General features: G+C 43.4%; 1 protein-coding gene across 1 annotated transcript; it reads left to right on the plus strand.

The window, feature by feature from the left end:
• Positions 1 to 4,203: 4,203 nt before the first annotated feature.
• edc3 (enhancer of mRNA decapping 3 homolog (S. cerevisiae)) lies at positions 4,204 to 18,121 on the plus strand. Its single transcript, XM_024404833.2, has 7 exons — positions 4,204 to 4,362; positions 4,553 to 4,721; positions 6,498 to 6,715; positions 13,590 to 13,931; positions 15,173 to 15,326; positions 15,798 to 16,015; positions 17,040 to 18,121. Exons 2-7 carry the CDS (start codon positions 4,558 to 4,560, stop codon positions 17,372 to 17,374), a joined length of 1,431 nt encoding a protein of 476 aa, XP_024260601.1. The 5' UTR covers positions 4,204 to 4,362; positions 4,553 to 4,557; the 3' UTR covers positions 17,375 to 18,121.
• The last annotated feature ends 1,541 nt before the right edge of the window (positions 18,122 to 19,662 follow it).

Below are 19,662 nucleotides of genomic sequence, written 5' to 3' on the forward strand. Positions count from 1 at the left end.
GCTCATTGACGTAGATTCTACAAGTGTCTAGATGTCACGTTCGTTGAATGGAGGAGACCAAGGCGCAGCGTGATGTGAATACATTCTATTAATTAACGAAGAACACTTAAACAAACGTGACGCTATATATAAACAAGTGCAGACACAGACAACCTACCATAAACAATAACCCACGAAATATCCAAGGAAAAATGGCTGCCTAAATATGGTTCCCAATCAGAGACAACGATAAACAGCTGCCTCTAATTGAGAACCAATCTAGGCAACCATAGACATACATAACACCTAGACTAGTAACAACCCATAGACATACAAAACGCCTAGACAGGGGTAAAAACATATACATCACCCTTGTCACACCCTGACCTAACCAAAATAATAAAGAAAACAAAGAATACTAAGGTCAGGAACTCTATCAGAAGGGTACGACACCATTCTTCTATGAAAAATTCCATCATTTGGTGTTTTGTTGATAGTGGGAAAACGCTGTCTCAGGCACCGCTCCAATATCTCCCAAAAGTGTTCAATTGGGTGGAGATCTGGACACACACACACACACACAGTAGTAAAGGCCAAATTCAATATTTATCTAATCATTTATTTATAAAGTATCAGTCAAAAGTTTTGGACAAACTATTTCTACATTTCTACATTGTAGAATAAAAGTGAAGACATCAAAACTATGAAATAATACATATGGAATAGTAACCAAAAAAACTGTTAAATAAATCAAAATATTTTTTTTCGTTGAGATTCTTCAAAGTAGCCACCTGTGCCTTGATGACAGCTTTGCACACTCTTGGTATTCTCTCAACCTGCTTTACCTGGAATGTTTTTCCAACAGTCTTCTTGAAAAAGTTCCCACATATGCTGAGCACTTGTTGGCTGCTTTTCCTTCACTCTGTGGTCCAACTCATCCCAAACCATCTCAATTGGGTTGAGGTCGGGTGATTGTGGAGGCCTGATCATCTGATGCAGCACTCCATAACTCTCCTTCTTGGTCAAATAGCCTTTACACAGCCTGGAGGTCTGTTGGGTCATTGTCCTGTTGAAAAACAAATGATAGTCCCACTAAGCGCAAACCATATGGGAAGGCGTATCGCTGCAGAATGCTGTGGTAGCCATGCTGGTTAAGTATGTCTTAAATTCCAAATAAATCACAGACAGTGTCACCAGCAAAGCACCCCCACACCATCACACCTCCTCCTCCATGCTTCACGGTGGGAACCACACATGTGGAGCTCATCCGTTCACCTACTCTGCGTCTCACAAAGACACGGCGGTTGGAACCAAAAATCGCAAATTTGGACTCATCAGACCAAACGATAGATTTCCACCGGTCTAATGTCCATTGCTCGTGTTTCTTGGCCCAAGCAAGTCTCTTCTTCATAATGGTGTCCATTAGTAGTGGTTTCTTTGCGTCAATTTGACCATGAAGGCCTGATTCATGCAGTCTCCTCTGAACAGTTGATGTTGAGATGTGTCTGTTTCTTGTCTGAAGCATTTATTTCGGTTCTTGAAATTTTCCGGACTGACTGACCTTCATGTCTTAAAGTAACGATGGACTGTCGTTTCTCTTTGCTTACTTGAGCTGTTCCTAAAGCTTAAAGCTGGTTGAGAGAATGCCAAGAGTGTGCAAAGCTGTCATCAAGGCAAAAGGGTGGCTACTTTTTCAGGACCCTGTCTTTCAAAGATAATTCGTAAAAATCCAAATAACTTCACAGATCTTCATTGTAAAGGGATTTTAACACTGTTTCCCATGCTTGTTCTATGAACCATAAACAATTAATGAACATGCACCTGTGGAACGGTAGTTAAGACACTAACGGGTTACAGACGGTAGGCAATTAAGGTTACACTTATGAAAAGTTAGGACAATAAAGAGGCCTTTCTACTGACTGAAAAAACACTGCTCATCTGCGTGAATGTGGCTTAAGCATGCTGCAAGGAGGCATGAGGACTGCAGATGTGGCCAGGGCAATGTCCGTACTGTGAGACGCCTAAGACAGCGCTACAGGGAGACAGGATGGACAGCTGATCATCCTCACAGTGGCAGGCTACATGTAACAACACTGGCACAGGATCCGAACATCACACCTGCGGGACAGGAAAGGATGGCAACAAAAACTTCCTGAGTTACACCAGGAACGCACAATCCCTCCATCAGTGCTCAGAATGTCCACAATAGGTTGAGAGAGGCTGGACTGAGGGCTTGTAGGCCTGTTGTAAGGCAGGTCCTCACCAGACATCACTGGCAACAACGTTGCCTAGGGGCACAAACCCACCGTCGCTGGACCAGACAGGACTGGCAAAAAGTGCTCTTCACTGACGAGTCGCGGTTTTGTCTCACCAGGGGTGATGGTCGGATTCACGTTTATCGTGGAATGAGCGTTACACTGAGGCCTGTACTCTGGAGTGGGATCGATTTGGAGGTGGAGGGTCCGTCATGGTCTGGGGGCGGTGTGTCACAGCATCATCGGACTGAGCTTGTTGTCATTGCAGGCAATCTCAACACTGTGCGTTACAGGGAAGACATCTTCCTCCCTCATGTGGTACCCTTCCTGCAGACTCATCCTGACATGACCCTCCAGCACGGCAATGCCACCAGCCATACTGCTCGTTCTGTGCGTGATTTCCTGCAAGACAGGAATGTCAGTGTTCTGCCATGGCCAACGAAGAGCCCGGATCTCAATCCCATTGAGCACGTCTGAGACCTGTTGGATCAGAGGGTGAGGGCTAGGGCCATTTCCACCAGAAATATCCGGGAACTTGCAGGTGCCTTGGTGGAAGAGTGGGGTAACAACTCACAGCAAGAACTGGCAAATCTGGTGCAGTCCATGAGGAGGAGATGCACTGCAGTACTTAATGCAGCTGGTGGCCACACCAGATACTGACTGTTACTTTTGATTTTGACCCCCGTTTGTTCAGGGACACATGATTCCATTTCTGTTAGTCACATGTCTGTGGAACTTGTTCAGTTTATGTCTCAGATGTTGAATCTTTTTATGTTCATACAAATATTTACACATGTTAAGTTTGCTGAAAATAAACGCAGCTGACAGTGAGAGGACGTTTTCTTTTTTTGCTGAGTTTACATGATTTCATGTGTTATTTCATAGTTTTGATATCTTCACTATTATTCAAGAATGTAGAAAATAAAGACAAACCCTGGAATTGGTAGGTGTGTCTTTTGACTGGTACTGTATAATTTGTTTTATACCTAAACTAAAGGGGTCCTAAAATTCAAAATGAAATATCTAAATTGCCTATGGTATGACCAGCTTATAACAATTCCACATGTCAGCTTAGAACCCCCCCCCCACTACGGTTTAGACTCTTGTTTTTTTTTTTTAAACCATTTTTTTCGCCCTTTCCAGTCTTGTTCCATCGCTGCAACTCCAATATGGGGGAGAGGCAAAGGTCGAGAGCCATGCGTCCTCCGAAACACAACCCAGCCAAGCCGCACTGCTTCTTGACACACTGCTCGCTTAACCCGGAAGCCAGCCGAACCAATCTGTACACCTGGCGACCATGTCAGCGTGCATGCGCCCGCTAGTGCGCGATGGGACAAGAACATCCCTGCTGGCCAAACCCTGACGCTGTGCCAATTCTACTCCGGGTATGGGTCTACTATGGGTCTCCCGGTTGAGGCCGGCTGCCACAGAGCCTGGACTCGAACCAGGATCTCAAGTGGCACAGCTAACACAGTGATGCAGTGCCTTATGCTTCGAACTCACCGACAGCATCATTGTATTTTGGTACACCAGAATTACATTAATTCCCAATGAATCGCTGCGTTTGCCTTGCAGTGTCGCGTTGCCGAGGCAGTTGCAGTGCGTTCGGTGGGGTGCATAAATTGGATTTATCGAAAGTATGTGTCTACCTGTATGAGTAGACGGCTTGACAGAAATGGTAGCAGAGGGTGAATGTTGATCTTTTGCATACATATCCCGGTGATGCTACATTTTTTGCGCAATGATGCTGTCGGTAGGTTCGAAGTGTTAAATCATTGTGGCACTCGGGAGGCCACGGTTTAGACTCTTAATAAAAAAATAAAATAAAAATATATAAATATATATATATATATATATTAACTCCATGAAATTAAATGTGATAACAAAAACATAAATGTCATTTTGGATTGTGTATTTCATGTTTGGTCAAATAGATGCGCCCTGCAAACCTGATGACTTTTATTTTGAAATGTGTTTGGCTACGCGCGCCGGAAGTTGTGCGACTCTAGCTCATGCTTCTGAAACAAAGCTAAGGACGCTTGCTTTGATCATTTTAATTATAATAGCCCATTTGGGCAACTGTTCAAATATTACATTAAAACTGTCGTTCTACGGAATATCACAAAAGGTAGGCTACATTTCTCCATGAAACTATAAGACATATATTGCCATTCTGAACGAGAAAATGAGATCTTGTCAAAGGCCATGTTGTTAGCAAGCTGTCAACGTCAGCTAGATGTTAGCTAGATATTTCAACTTTAAACTCAAATGTTCTCATGACATGTGTTCATGTTCACCATGTTTGGACTCGTCACCAGACAACATGGCTGCAGACTGGTTAGGTAGTCTGGTGTCGATAAACTGCGGAGAAACTCTGGGGGTGTACCAAGGCGAGGTGTCGTCTGTGGACCAGTCCAGCCAGACCATCTCCCTCAAACAGCCCTTCCACAATGGAGTCAAGTGTCCTGTGCCCGAGGTCACTTTTAGGTACTACTGTTTATTATTTTTTGTGGAAATGATCTTCTCTTCATAGAGTTTCCTGAAAACGTCATAATAACTCAATTGTAGGTTATTGTTGTCATTATACCAGCATTTTAACTTCGATACCAGGTTTAGGATCATGATACAGGATTCATCACGATACTTGATACCAGAACGATACCAAGGTAAAAAAAACAAAAAGGTGTATAGACCAAAGTCAAAGAATGGCACTTGATCCAGATGGATCTTTTGAGTTCAATATCATTACATTTGACAAATTTTGATTTTAGAATGAATGAATGCACGATTAAATAAATCAATCAATCATACAATCAGATTTTTTTATTTTTTTTGACAATCTTAACTACATAACGGCAAAAAAAATGTATTTGAATGGTAAATCTCTCTTGATAAACTGGGTAAATCAAGATGTAGTTTATAGGCCTATTCACAATACAGGTGAATGCATATTCAATAAGTGTGTGCATGCAATGAGTTAATGAGCTTGTTTTAACTGATTTCACAAGGCTACAGGTGAAAAACGACCTGTTTACTTTCTATTCTATGGTGCTGCTCAACAACATTTGCAATAGAAGAAGCAATATCTTATAAAGGACTGTCTCTTTATTTAATTTGACCTTTATTTAACCAGGCAAGTCAGTTAAGAACAAATTCTTATTTTCAATGATGGCCTAGGAACAGTGGGTTAACTGCCTGTTCAGGGGCAGAACGACAGATTTGTACCTTGTCAGCTCGGGGATTTGAACTTGCAACCTTCTGGTTGCTAGTCCAACGCTCTAACCACTAGGCTACCCTGCCGCCCATGACGTCATTCACACAAAGTCAGTTCGAGGCTCAAGCAAAGACGATCTTGACTGAAAGAGACGTTAGGCGGGGGGAGACTAAGTAAATTAATAAAGTTTTGTAATCAGCAATATTTTGACTTATTATGGTTAGCATATTTTCACAAACAATGTACTAGGGTAGTGAATTGATGTTAGCTTCAGTTGTAAGCTAGCAAGGAAAGTTAGCCTACGAAGCTGGAAGCTACCAGTATGTTCTTGCACTGTAGTGTTCTAGCCTCTACTGGGCATTATTTTGGGAACAGTAATTAACAGTTTCAACATTTCTACATGTGGTGTTGCATTATCAATGATGTATATAAATCCTAGATTGCTGATGCTATGTATTGGCCATTGAGAGGCTTTGAAGCCACTGGTCGGCCATATTTGCATTCCCCAGTAGGAGCAGTCCACCACAGGAAATAATGGAATTCTACAGTATTTCAATTAAATGTTTCAAGGACTAATGGACAGGCTGTGTCACACTTTTCTCTTGTCAAATGATACAGATGTACACCGCATTAATTAATTCAGGAGAAAATACCTTCAAAGTTGTCAAACCATTTGCCTATAAGGCTATATGATTGTCTACAAGGGTTGAGATCAATTCTATTTTCACAGTCCAGAATTCCCTCTTGTCGACCACAGTGCCGTGGACGTCAGCCATTATGTGACTGTCTTTGACTATCTATTCTCCCACAGAGCTGTGGACGTCAGCCTTTATGTGACTGTCTTTGACTGTCTATTCTCCCACAGAGCTGTGGACGTCAGCCTTTATGTGACTGTCTATTCTCCCACAGAGCTGTGGACGTCAGCCTTTATGTGACTGTCTATTCTCCCACAGAGCTGTGGACGTCAGCCTTTGTGTGACTCTCTTCTCCCACAGAGCCGTGGACGTCAGCCATTATGTGACTGTCTATGACTGTCTCTTCTCCCACAGTGCCGTGGACATCAAGGAGCTGAAGGTCCTGGATATAGTGAGTGGTAGAGGTGGTGTGGTTCCGAAGAGCAGCGATCCGGTCTCAGTCCCACACCGAGGACACCATAAGACCCAGGACAGGCTGGCTTCACCGCAGCAGCAGTGCTCGAAAAGCTACGGCGATAAACACCTGGAGGTGCCGGGCCAGCCCAAGGGTTTCCGACGGAGACACAACTCCTGTAAGTACCAGAACACTGCAGGGTCAGGTTCATTAGATACCAATAGAAACCAGAACACTGCAGGGTCATGTTCATTAGGTACCAATAGAAACCAGAACATTGCAGGGTCATGTTCATTAGGTACCAATAGAAACCAGAACACTGCATGTTCATTAGGTACCAATAGAAACCAGAACATTGCAGGGTCATGTTCATTAGGTACCAATAGAAACCAGAACATTGCAGGGTCATGTTCATTAGGTACCAATAGAAACCAGAACACTGCATGTTCATTAGGTACCAATAGAAACCAGAACATTGCAGGGTCATGTTCATTAGGTACCAATAGAAACCAGAACATTGCAGGGTCATGTTCATTAGGTACCAATAGAAACCAGAACACTGCATGTTCATTAGGTACCAATGGAAACCAGAACACTGCAGGATCATTAGGTACCAATAGAAACCAGAACACTGCAGGATCATTAGGTACCAATAGAAACCAGAACACTGCAGGATCATTAGGTACCAATAGAAACCAGAACACTGCAGGATCATTAGGTACCAATAGAAACCAGAACACTGCAGGGTCATTAGGTAGCAATAGAAACCAGAACACTGCAGGGTCATTAGGTACCAATAGAAACCAGAACACTGCATGTTCATTAGGTACCAATAGAAACCAGAACACTGCAGGGTCAGGTTCATTAGGTACCAATATAAACCAGAATACTGCAGGGTCATTAGGTACCAATAGAAACCAGAACACTGCAGGGTCATGTTCATTAGGTACCAATAGAAACCAGAACACTGCATGTTCATTAGGTACCAATAGAAACCAAATCACTGCATGTTCATTATGCACCAATAGAAACCAGAACACTGCAGGGTCATGTTCATTAGGTACCAATAGAAACCAGAACACTGCAGGGTCATGTTCATTAGGTACCAATAGAAACCAGAACACTGCATGTTCATTAGGTACCAATAGAAACCAAATCACTGCCAGGTCATGTTCATTAGGTACCAATAGAAACCAGAACACTGCAGGGTCATTAGGTACCAATAGAAACCAGGACACTGCAGGATCATTAGGTACCAATAGAAACCAGAACACTGCAGGATCATTAGGTACCAATAGAAACTAGAACACTGCAGGATCATTAGGTACCAATAGAAACCAGAACACTGCAGGGTCATGTTCATTAGGTACCAATAGAAACCAGAACACTGCAGGGTCATGTTCATTAGGTACCAATAGAAACCAGAACACTGCAGGGTCAGGTTCATTAGGTACCAATAGAAACCAGAACACTGCAGGGTCATGTTCATTAGGTACCAATAGAAACCAGAACACTGCAGGGTCATTAGGTACCAATAGAAACCAGAACACTGCAGGGTCATTAGGTAGCAATAGAAACCAGAACACTGCAGGGTCATTAGGTACCTGTACTACTCACCTGTACTACTGACCTGTACTACCACTACTGACCTGTACTACTGACCTGTACTACTGACCTGTACTACTGACCTGTACTACCACTACTGACCTGTACTACTGACCTGTACTACCACTACTGACCTGTACTACTACTACTGACCTGTACTACTGACCTGTACTACTACTACTGGCCTGTACTACCACTATTGACCTTTACTACTGACCTGTATCTACCACTACTGACCTGTACTACTACTACTGGCCTGTACTACCACTACTGACCTGTACTACTGACCTGTACTACTGACCTGTACTACTGACCTGTACTACTACTACTGACCTGTACTACTACTACTGACCTGTACTACTACTACTGACCTGTACTACCACTACTGACCTGTACTACCACTACTGACCTGTACTACCACTACTGACCTGTACTACCACTACTGACCTGTACTACTGACCTGTACTACCATTACTGACCTGTACTACTGACCTGTACTACCACTACTGACCTGTACTACTGACCTGCACTACCACCACTACTGACCTGTACTACCACTACTGACCTGTACTACTGACCTGTACTACTGACCTGTACTACCACTACTGACCTGTATTACCACTACTGACCTGTACTACTACTACTGACCTGTACTACCACTACTGACCTGTACTACCACTACTGACCTGTACTACCACTACTGACCTGTACTACCACTACTGACCTGTACTACTGACCTGTACTACTGACCTGTACGACTGACCTGTATTACCACTACTGACCTGTACTACCACTACTGACCTGTACTACCACTACTGACCTGTACTACTACTATTGACCTGTACTACTGACCTGTACTACCACTACTGACCTGTACTACCACTACTGACCTGTACTACCACTACTGACCTGTACTACTGACCTGTACTACTGACCTGTATTACCACTACTGACCTGTATTACCACTACTGACCTGTATTACCACTACTGACCTGTACTACTGACCTGTACTACCACTACTGACCTGTACTACTGACCTGCACTACTACTACTGACCTGCACTACTACTACTGACCTGTACTACTGACCTGCACTACTACTACTGACCTGTACCACTACTACTGACCTGTACTACTGACCTGTACTACTGACCTGTACTACTACTACTGACCTGTACTACCACTACTGACCTGTACTACTGACCTGTACTATTGACCTGCACTACTACTACTGACCTGTACTACTACTACTGACCTGTACTACTGACCTGTACTACCACTACTGACCTGTACTACCACTACTGACCTGTACTACCACTACTGACCTGTACTACTGACCTGTACTACTGACCTGTACTACTGACCTGTACTACCTGTACTACTGACCTGTATTACCACTACTGACCTGTATTACCACTACTGACCTGTACTACTACTACTGACCTGTACTACCACTACTGACCTGTACTACCACTACTGACCTGTACTACCACTACTGACCTGTACTACTGACCTGTATTACCACTACTGACCTGTATTACCACTACTGACCTGTATTACCACTACTGACCTGTACTACTGACCTGTACTACCACTACTGACCTGTACTACTGACCTGTACTACTGACCAGTACTACCACTACTGACCTGTACTACCACGACTGACCTGTACTACTACTACTGACCTGTACTACCTTCCTGTACTATTGACCTGCACTACTACTACTGACCTGCACTACTATTACTGACCTGTACTACTACTACTGACCTGTACTACTGACCTGTACTACTGACCTGTACTACTGACCTGCACTACTACTACTGACCTGTACCACTACTACTGACCTGTACTACTGACCTGTACTACTGACCTGTACTACTACTACTGACCTGTACTACCACTACTGACCTGTACTACTGACCTGTACTACCACTACTGACCTGTACTACTACTACTGACCTGTACTACTGACCTGTACTACTACTACTGGCCTGTACTACCACTACTGACCTGTACTACTGACCTGTACTACTGACCTGTACTACTGACCTGTACTACTGACCTGTACTACTACTACTGACCTGTACTACTACTACTACTGACCTGTACTACTACTACTGACCTGTACTACTATTACTGACCTGTACTACTGACCTGTACTACCACTACTGACCTGTACTACCACTACTGACCTGTACTACTGACCTGCACTACCACTACTGACCTGTACTACCACTACTGACCTGTACTACTGACCTGTACTACTGACCTGTACTACTGACCTGTATTACCACTACTGACCTGTATTACCACTACTGACCTGTACTACTACTACTGACCTGTACTACCACTACTGACCTGTACTACCACTACTGACCTGTACTACCCTGTACTACCACTACTGACCTGTACTACTGACCTGTACTACCACTACTGACCTGTACTACTGACCTGTACTACTGACCTGTACTACTACCTGGCCTGTACTACTGACCTGTACTACTGACCTGTATACTGACCTGTACTGTACTACCACCTATTGACCTGTACTACCACTACTGACCTGTACTACTACTATTGACCTGTACTACTGACCTGTACTACTGACCTGTACTACCACTACTGACCTGTACTACCACTACTGACCTGTACTACTGACCTGTACTACTGACCTGTATTACCACTACTGACCTGTATTACCACTACTGACCTGTATTACCACTACTGACCTGTACTACTGACCTGTACTACCACTACTGACCTGTACTACCACTGCTGACCTGTACTACTGACCTGTACTACTGACCAGTACTACCACTACTGACCTGTACTACCACTACTGACTTGTACTACTACTACTGACCTGTACTACCTTCCTGTACTATTGACCTGCACTACTACTACTGACCTGCACTACTATTACTGACCTGTACTACTGACCTGTACTACTACTACTGACCTGTACTACTGACCTGCACTACTACTACTGACCTGTACTACTGACCTGCACTACTACTACTGACCTGTACTACTACTACTGACCTGTACTACTGACCTGCACTACTACTACTGACCTGTACCACTACTACTGACCTGTACTACTGACCTGTACTACTGACCTGTACTACTACTACTGACCTGTACTACCACTACTGACCTGTACTACTGACCTGTACTACTGACCTGTGACCTGCACTACTACTACTGACCTGTACTACTACTACTGACCTGTACTACTGACCTGTACTACTGACCTGTACTACTGACCTGTACTACTGACCTGTACTACCACTACTGACCTGTACTACCACTACTGACCTGTACTACTGACCTGTACTACTGACCTGTATTACCACTACTGACCTGTACTACCACTACTGACCTGTACTACCACTACTGATCTGTACTACTACTATTGACCTGTACTACTGACCGGTACTACCACTACTGACCTGTACTACCACTACTGACCTGTACTACCACTACTGACCTGTACTACCACTACTGACCTGTACTACCACTACTGACCTGTACTACTGACCTGTATTACCACTACTGACCTGTATTACCACTACTGACCTGTACTTACCACTACTGACCTGTACTACTGACCTGTACTACCACTACTGACCTGTACTACCACTACTGACCTGTACTACTGACCTGTACTACTGACCTGTACTACTGACCAGTACTACTACTACTGACCTGTACTACCTTCCTGTACTATTGACCTGCACTACTACTACTGACCTGCACTACTATTACTGACCTGTACTACTGACCTGCACTACTACTACTGACCTGTACTACTGACCTGCACTACTACTACTGACCTGTACTATTGACCTGCACTACTACTACTGACCTGTACTACTACTACTGACCTGTACTACTGACCTGTACTACTGACCTGTACTACTACTACTGACCTGTACTACCACTACTGACCTGTACTACTGACCTGTACTATTGACCTGCACTACTACTACTGACCTGTACTACTACTACTGACCTGTATTACTGACCTGTACTACTACTACTGACCTGTACTACTGACCTGTACTACTGACCTGCACTACTGACCTGTACTACCACTACTGACCTGTACTACCACTACTGACCTGTACTACTGACCTGTACTACTGACCTGTACTACTACTACTGACCTGTACTACTACTACTGACCTGTACTACTACTACTGACCTGTACTACTGACCTGTACTACCACTCCTGACCTGTACTACTGACCTGTACTACTACTACTACTGACCTGTACTACTGACCTGTACTACCACTACTGACCTGTACTACTGACCTGTACTACTACTACTACTGACCTGTACTACCACTACTGACCCGTACTACTGACCTGTACTACTGACCTGTACTACCACTACTGACATGTACTACTGACCTGTACTACCACTACTGACCTGTACTACTGACCTGTACTACCACTACTGACCTGTACTACTGACCTGTACTCCTACTACTGACCCGTACTCCTACTACTGACCTGTACTCCTACTACTGACCTGTACTACCACTACTGACCTGTACTACTGACCTGTACTACCACTACTGACCTGTACTACTGACCTGTACTACTGACCTGTAATACCACTACTGACCTGTACTAGATACCATTCTTACGTCTCTCCGTGTATTTTTAAGTTGCTCACTAGCATTAGCTAACGCTAGTTAGCATTGTCTTGTGAAACTACTTCTAACTTCCTTCATACTGGATGCAGAGACATAAAAATGGTATCTACAAGTTAATCTGACTCTCGGGAAGTAGATCCGGCACTGTGGTCACAGCTGGTCATTTTTATAGTAAGGTTGGTAGGAACATATAAAATCATTGTGGAAATCTGTTGCAGCTCAAGTCGACTACAAAACCCACAATGCAATGCGCTCTATGGGCTGGCTAGATAGCTAGCAAACGTAGCGTCACACAATAAGATGAAGTTCAATATCAGCATGTGAAATAGCTAGTTAGTGCAGTTTATTTAGGTGATTTTACAGCTATCAATTTAGGAATCTACAATCTCACCATGTTAATTCGCGACGGCCATACAACGGCACCATGCAATGCACCTTGGGACTGAAGAGGCAGACCAATAGGAGAAATGTCGTGGACCCTCTGTTAAATTACACATTTCCTCGAGGTAGGAATATTGCAAAAATATGACCAATGGCTCATTCGAGAAAAGACCAACTCCCACGTTATGACATCGGCCCGTTTTGTAATCTAACCTTTTATGATAGACGTTATAACAACGTTATAACAACGTTATAACATTATAACAACGTTATAACAACATTACAACATTCACAATGGGTGATACCTAATGAGGATGGTAGTTTGAATGAAAATCCTCAATTCATTTCCTCATTGCATATTGTATCAGTTTTCTAATCTCTTTTTGTTTTGGTATCATAGGGTCGTCCAGTAGTCGGGGCGCCAACCAGGTCACCCCGAAGAAGAACGCTGTGAAGAACGGAGGAGGTGGTCAGAGGGACGATGAGTGTTTCGGGGACAATATGGACGATGGGCTTGACACAGACTTTGACTTCGAGGGGAACCTGGCGCTGTTCGACAAAGCTGCCGTGTTCTCACAGATCGCCGGGTCGGATCGCCGCGGTAACGGGGCCCGGTCGCGCGGTACGCCGCAAGAGCAGCAGCCGTCGCAATACCGCCACGACAAGAACATTCTAGAGACCAAACCTGTGGTTTACAGGCAGATAGTTGTCCCTCAGCCTGGGGCCAAAGAGTATTGCACTGGTATGCATCTTCTCTTTCCTGCACCTGGCATCTACTCTCATACCCCGTTCAAAGCCACTTCAGTATTTTATCTTTCCCACTCACATACACAAGTCCATGTCTTCATACTTAAAAATAAATCTCCCCTCCTTCATCTACACTGATTTTGAAGTGGATTTAACAGGTGACATCAATAAGGGATCATAGCTTTTCACCTGGTCAGTCTGTTTTATGGAAAGAGCAGGTGTTCCTAATGTTTTGTCCACTCAGTGTGTGTGTATGTATATATATATATATATACACATAAATTACACAACATGAAAGAGTATGAAACAAACTCTTTCTCCAGTAAGAAGGCTCTATAACATCTGCTATAGAGCCACCAACGTTAAAGACGTTCAGAGATCATCCCACATGAGAAGCTCAACATTGTTTTTTAAAGCAGAATTACCGAACTCGGTTGAGATGGACAGGGATTTTTTTTTTTTACATTTTAAAAATATTTTTTTAAACTAGGCAAGTCAGTTAAAGAACAAATTCTTATTTACAATGACTGCATACATAAAGCCTCCCCCAGCCAAACCCTCACCAAACCCGGACGACGTGGTGCCAATTAGTGCGTCGCCCTATAGTACGACCAATCACGGCCGGTTGTGATACAGCCCGGGATCGAACCCGGGTTAGAAATCCCTGAATCCGGGTTCTGTTAACTTCTTATACGTCTGAAGGTTAACAACGAGGTAAAGTACGGAGGGAGTTTTATGCAAGAGGCTCTTTTATAGACTAAAAGATCTAGGAGACTTCAAGGAGAGCCAACCTACTTTTTTGATCCTAATTACAATAATGTGTACTGAACCTATCTCCCGTAATAAAGCACAATGCGCTATGATAAACCTTGTCCAATGACTTCGTTACAGTGGCACCTGCATTCATATAGATGGTTAGAGCGTTGGCGTTGGACAAGTAACCCGAAAAGGTTGAGAGATCGAATCCCCGAGCTGACAAGGTTAAAAAAAATCTGTCGTTCTGCCCCCTGAACAAGGCAGTTTAACCCACTGTTCCTAGGCCGTTATTGAAAATAAGAACTGACTTCTTAACTGACTTAAAACAGACTTAGAACTGTTGTTAGTGCTGTCGGTTGCTACCGCTCTTTTCTAACCAAGGAGAAGATGAAGAAATATCAACAGTATTTAAACTTCTGAAGTGTTACCTGTCTGTGATTAGCAGCCAATGTCCTTCCCTTTCTCTGTGTTTCTCCGTAGACTCGGGCCTGGTGGTGCCCAGTATTTCCTATGAGCTGCACAAGCGTCTGTTGTCAGTAGCTGAACGTTATGGCCTCTCATTGGAGAGGAGGCTGGAGATGACAGGTGTGTGTGCCAGTCAGATGGCCTTGACGCTGCTGGGCGGGCCCAATCGGTAAGAAACACACAACCTTGGACACCATTACACTCGGGACATAAACATTTGTCAGCCATTTTGAGACCTCGAGGAAGTACTCTAAATGAGTCTCATGTCCCAGACAATCTGTTTTGTAGATGCAAGTATTTACAACAATTCAAAATGAATGGAAAGATGATCACCGTTCTTTTTACAGATTTATGTTGCTTATTTTGTCCACTTATTTAATGTTGTACAGATTCAATCAGACTAAGTTAAATGGTTTATTGATTTGTATCCGATATTTATTGCTAGACACAAAAAAAAAAACAATCCTCTTATGATACTCTCGCTCCCTCCAGACTGACCCCTAAGAATGTGCATCAGCGGCCCACTGTGGCCTTACTCTGTGGCCCTAGTCTCCATGGGGGGGGGCAGGGCATCACATCCTGCTCTCCGCTCTCTTGCCTCCAGACTTCAAGCCTAACCCTAACCTTTCATTCATTACAGACTGACCCCTAAGAATGTGCACCAGCGGCCCACTGTGGCCTTACTCTGTGGGCCTCACGTCCAGGGGGCCCAGGGTATCAGCTGTGCTCGTCACCTGGCCAACCACGAGGTGGAGGTCATAATCTTCCTGCCTAACTTTGTCAAGGGGCTGGATGCCATCTCCAGTGAGATCACGCTTTACACCAAGACAGAGGGCAGACAGGTCTCCAGTGCTGAAGGTGATGTATCAGTGATTGGATAAATGATGAACCAATGGATAAATGATGAACCAATGAGCTATTGGATAAATGAACTAATGAGCTATTGGATAAATGATGAATCAATGAGCTATTGGATAAATGAACTAATGAGCTATTGGATAAATGATGAACCAATGGATAAATGATGAACCAATGAGCTATTGGATAAATGAACTAATGAGCTATTGGATAAATGATGAATCAATGAGCTATTGGATAAATGAACTAATGAGCTATTGGATAAATGATGAACCAATGAGCGATTGGATAAATGATGAACCAATGAGCGATTGGATAAATGATGAACCAATGAGCGATTGGATAAATGATGAACCAATGAGCGATTGGATAAATGATGAACCAATGAGCGATTGGATAAATGATGAACCAATGATCTGCTGTTATGGAATGGTAGATCTCCAGCTAGCTCTACCTCTACAAGACAAGAGGGCAAACCCGTCTCCACTGTTAAAGGTGCGGGATGGATGTGTCTATTCTGTGTCATGGAGTTTAAGGGTTAGTCGGTAGGGTCAGGGCATTGTGAATAGAGTTGTTGTTTTGTTTGCCATCTGCTCCTGTTTATCTTTTATTATCAGGTATGAGCAAGCCCTCTCTGTAAAAGTGCATGCAGTCCTCTATGGGCGGCAGGGTTGCCTAGTGGTTAGAGCGTTGGACTAGTAACCGGAAGGTTGCAAGTTCAAACCCCCCTGTTGTTCTGCCCCTGAACAAGAACACTGTTCCTAGGCCGTCATTGAAAATAAGAATTTGTTCTTAACTGACTTGCCTAGTTAAATAAAGATAAAATAAATAAATTTGAAATTCATGAAAACAGGTAAAATAAAAAAAATATGGGACGGTTTCCCAGTCCAGGTTTCCCGATTCAGACCCAGGTTATACCTAGTCCTGGACTGAAAAGCAACTAATCTGTAAAGAGGAAGAAAAATAAAATAAAATCGTCCTTGAATGTTAACCTAAAGTGACAATGTTTTATGTCACCTCCCAGAGCTTCCGGAAAGCCCCGTGGACCTTATCATCAACTGCCTGGACTGTCACGAGAACACCTTCCATATGGACCAGCCGTGGTACCAGACCGCTGTAGACTGGGCCAACCAGAACAGAGCTCCCGTGCTCAGCCTGGATCCTCCAGTCAGCGGACAGGGCCACGCCGTAGAAGCCAAGTGGACACTGTCTCTGGGTCTCCCGCTACCACTGTCAGAGGGAGTAGGTAGGGTTTACCTGTGTGATATTGGGGTTCCCCGACAGGTGTTCCAGGAAGTTGGGATCAAGTATCATTCTCCGTTCGGTTGTAAGTTTGTGGTGCCATTGCACTCTGCGTAACTGAAGGGTTTCGAATTACACATGGACTCTTGGGCGCCCCCTACATCTCTTGGGCGCCCCCTACATCTCTTGGGCGTACCCTACATCTCTTGGGCGCCCCCTACATCTCTTGGGCGTACCCTACGTTTGTTCTGAGAAGTAATTTGAACTATGTTTAACTGGACTGCACTGACCTTTTGACCTTCAGATTGAACTTTGAACTCTCTCACTGACCATTCAGGGTAGTGTTCACTATGTGCGAAACTAAAGAAAACTCCGAAATGAAATGAAACTGGTGGAAGTTAGTATCTGAACTTAAGAAATGCTTGTTGGAGTGCCCTAATAAACACAACCCCCGGGTTTGGGGGATTGACTTACAAGCAGGCCTTAAATTCTTGACATTTAACTTAAGTGTTAAAAAGCATTTATCCTTTTTATTACGAATGACCCTCGAGAAGACTTGTCCAATATACATTCATACAACACTTTTACAGGATTGAACCAAGGAATGACAGGAGAAGTATGACGATGACAACCCTGGAGACATGGCTGGAAACTCCTCTGACCACCTCCTTTTATAATATAGACTATATCCTCAGATAATGTTGGGTTCAGAAACCATGAGGCCGAGACAGGGGAAAACTAACCAACAGTCCGGCAGCCTGCTGCCGATGTGGGGAACCCATTTCATCCGGATCGGAGACCCCCCCCAGGAAATACCATCTCAGTGTTGGAGAAACTGGAGACCCCCCAGGAAATACCATCTCAGTGTTGGAGAAACTGGAGACCCCCCAGGAAATACCATCTCAGTGTTGGAGAAACTGGAGACCCCCCTCCCAGGAAATACCATCTCAGTGTTGGAGAAACTGGAGACCCCCCAGGAAATACCATCTACAGCCATGTCTCAGGGCAACAGGTTTACTTTGTTAGATGTGATCTCGGAACAATTGTCTTTTTAACTTTTAATTGTTTTGTTTATGTTCTGTACCCCTGCAGATGTAAAAAAAAAAATTCTATAATGTTATTCTGCTAAGTAATGGTTGTCATGGTCATGGCATGCTATTTTCTGATAATGCGATGAGTGTAAGAGGGTGCCTCAGATCACTCTCTGTTGGTGTCTTGGAACTACAGTATGAAGAACAGGCCTGAGCCTATTGGCCGAGGACGGCCTGAGCCTATTGGCCGAGGACAGCACAGGACAGGTTGAAGGGATGTTTTGCTCAGTCCTAGTACAAAGACTCCACCTATCATGTCCTCTCCTTTAGTGAAAGTTGCGTGAAAACACTCATGCAAAAAATGTTACCTGCAAGATGTCTGCTTTCTTTGTAAAATAGTGAGATGGACTCACTTGACGTGGTCCTCTTTATCTTCTGCCTCCTGGACTTTCTTTGGACAGTCTTTACACTTGCCTAAACCAAATGTCAATCAGTCTTTAAAACTATGCTACAATTTGCATCATTCTACTACCTGCATTTGAGGTGACTGCTGTGCAAAGAGGATATATGTCTTTATTAGAATAAGAGGATATATGAGGATATATGTCTTTATTAGAATAAGAGGATATATGTCTTTATTAGAATAAGAGGATATAAGAGGATATATGTCTTTATGAGAATAAGAGGATATATGTCTTTATTAGAATATGAGGATATATGTCTTTATTAGAATAAGAGGATATATGTCTTTTTTAGAATATGAGGATATATGTCTTCATTAGAATATGAGGATATATGTCTTTATTAGAATAAGAGGATATATGTCTTTATTAGAATAAGAGGATGTATGTGTTTGTGTTTCAAAGTATGATATAATATGATATTTCTTTTGTTCAACTTTTTTTTTTTTTTTTGGGGGGGGGTTCTGTTGCTAATATGAACCAACTCGGTTCTAGATATTTCTACAGTACATTTCTACATTTGTATAATGAGGAAATGGTTTCAAGCAGATATTTGTGTTGATATGGGCAGCTGGCATGGTTGATATGTCACCTTGTCTGTTATTTCCACTTTTTAAAATTCTTTAAATATTTTTTTTCAGTCATGCTTGAGAGAGAGCCACATATCCCTTTAAAGCTCTCCTGCCTAGATGCTAGTTATCGTTGGTATCAATTACATTTCAATGTGAATGAAACTTGTTTACACACAGTGAAAAGGGGTTGTTCTCACTAACTTTTGTCAGTGGTTTTCATGGGAGTGCCCTAAAGTCATGCTGTGTGCCTGCCCAGTGGTTAACAGATCTTTCCAAGTCGACCGTTTGGGACTATAAGGTTCAACCTGCGTGAATATGATTGAGGTAATTGGCTTGAAAGT

Source organism: Oncorhynchus tshawytscha, linkage group LG19 (assembly GCF_018296145.1).
Source record: "Oncorhynchus tshawytscha isolate Ot180627B linkage group LG19, Otsh_v2.0, whole genome shotgun sequence".
Lineage (NCBI taxonomy): Eukaryota > Metazoa > Chordata > Actinopteri > Salmoniformes > Salmonidae > Oncorhynchus > Oncorhynchus tshawytscha.

Bases quoted from the DNA above. Each gene is read 5' to 3' on its own strand.
- edc3 (XM_024404833.2), top strand. From the start codon at position 4,558: ATGGCTGCAGACTGGTTAGGTAGTCTGGTGTCGATAAACTGCGGAGAA. The intron at 6,716-13,589 runs GTAAGTACCAGA...TTGGTATCATAG, and splicing joins CCGACGGAGACACAACTCCT to GGTCGTCCAGTAGTCGGGGC. The intron at 15,327-15,797 runs GTAAGAAACACA...CATTCATTACAG, and splicing joins CTGCTGGGCGGGCCCAATCG to ACTGACCCCTAAGAATGTGC.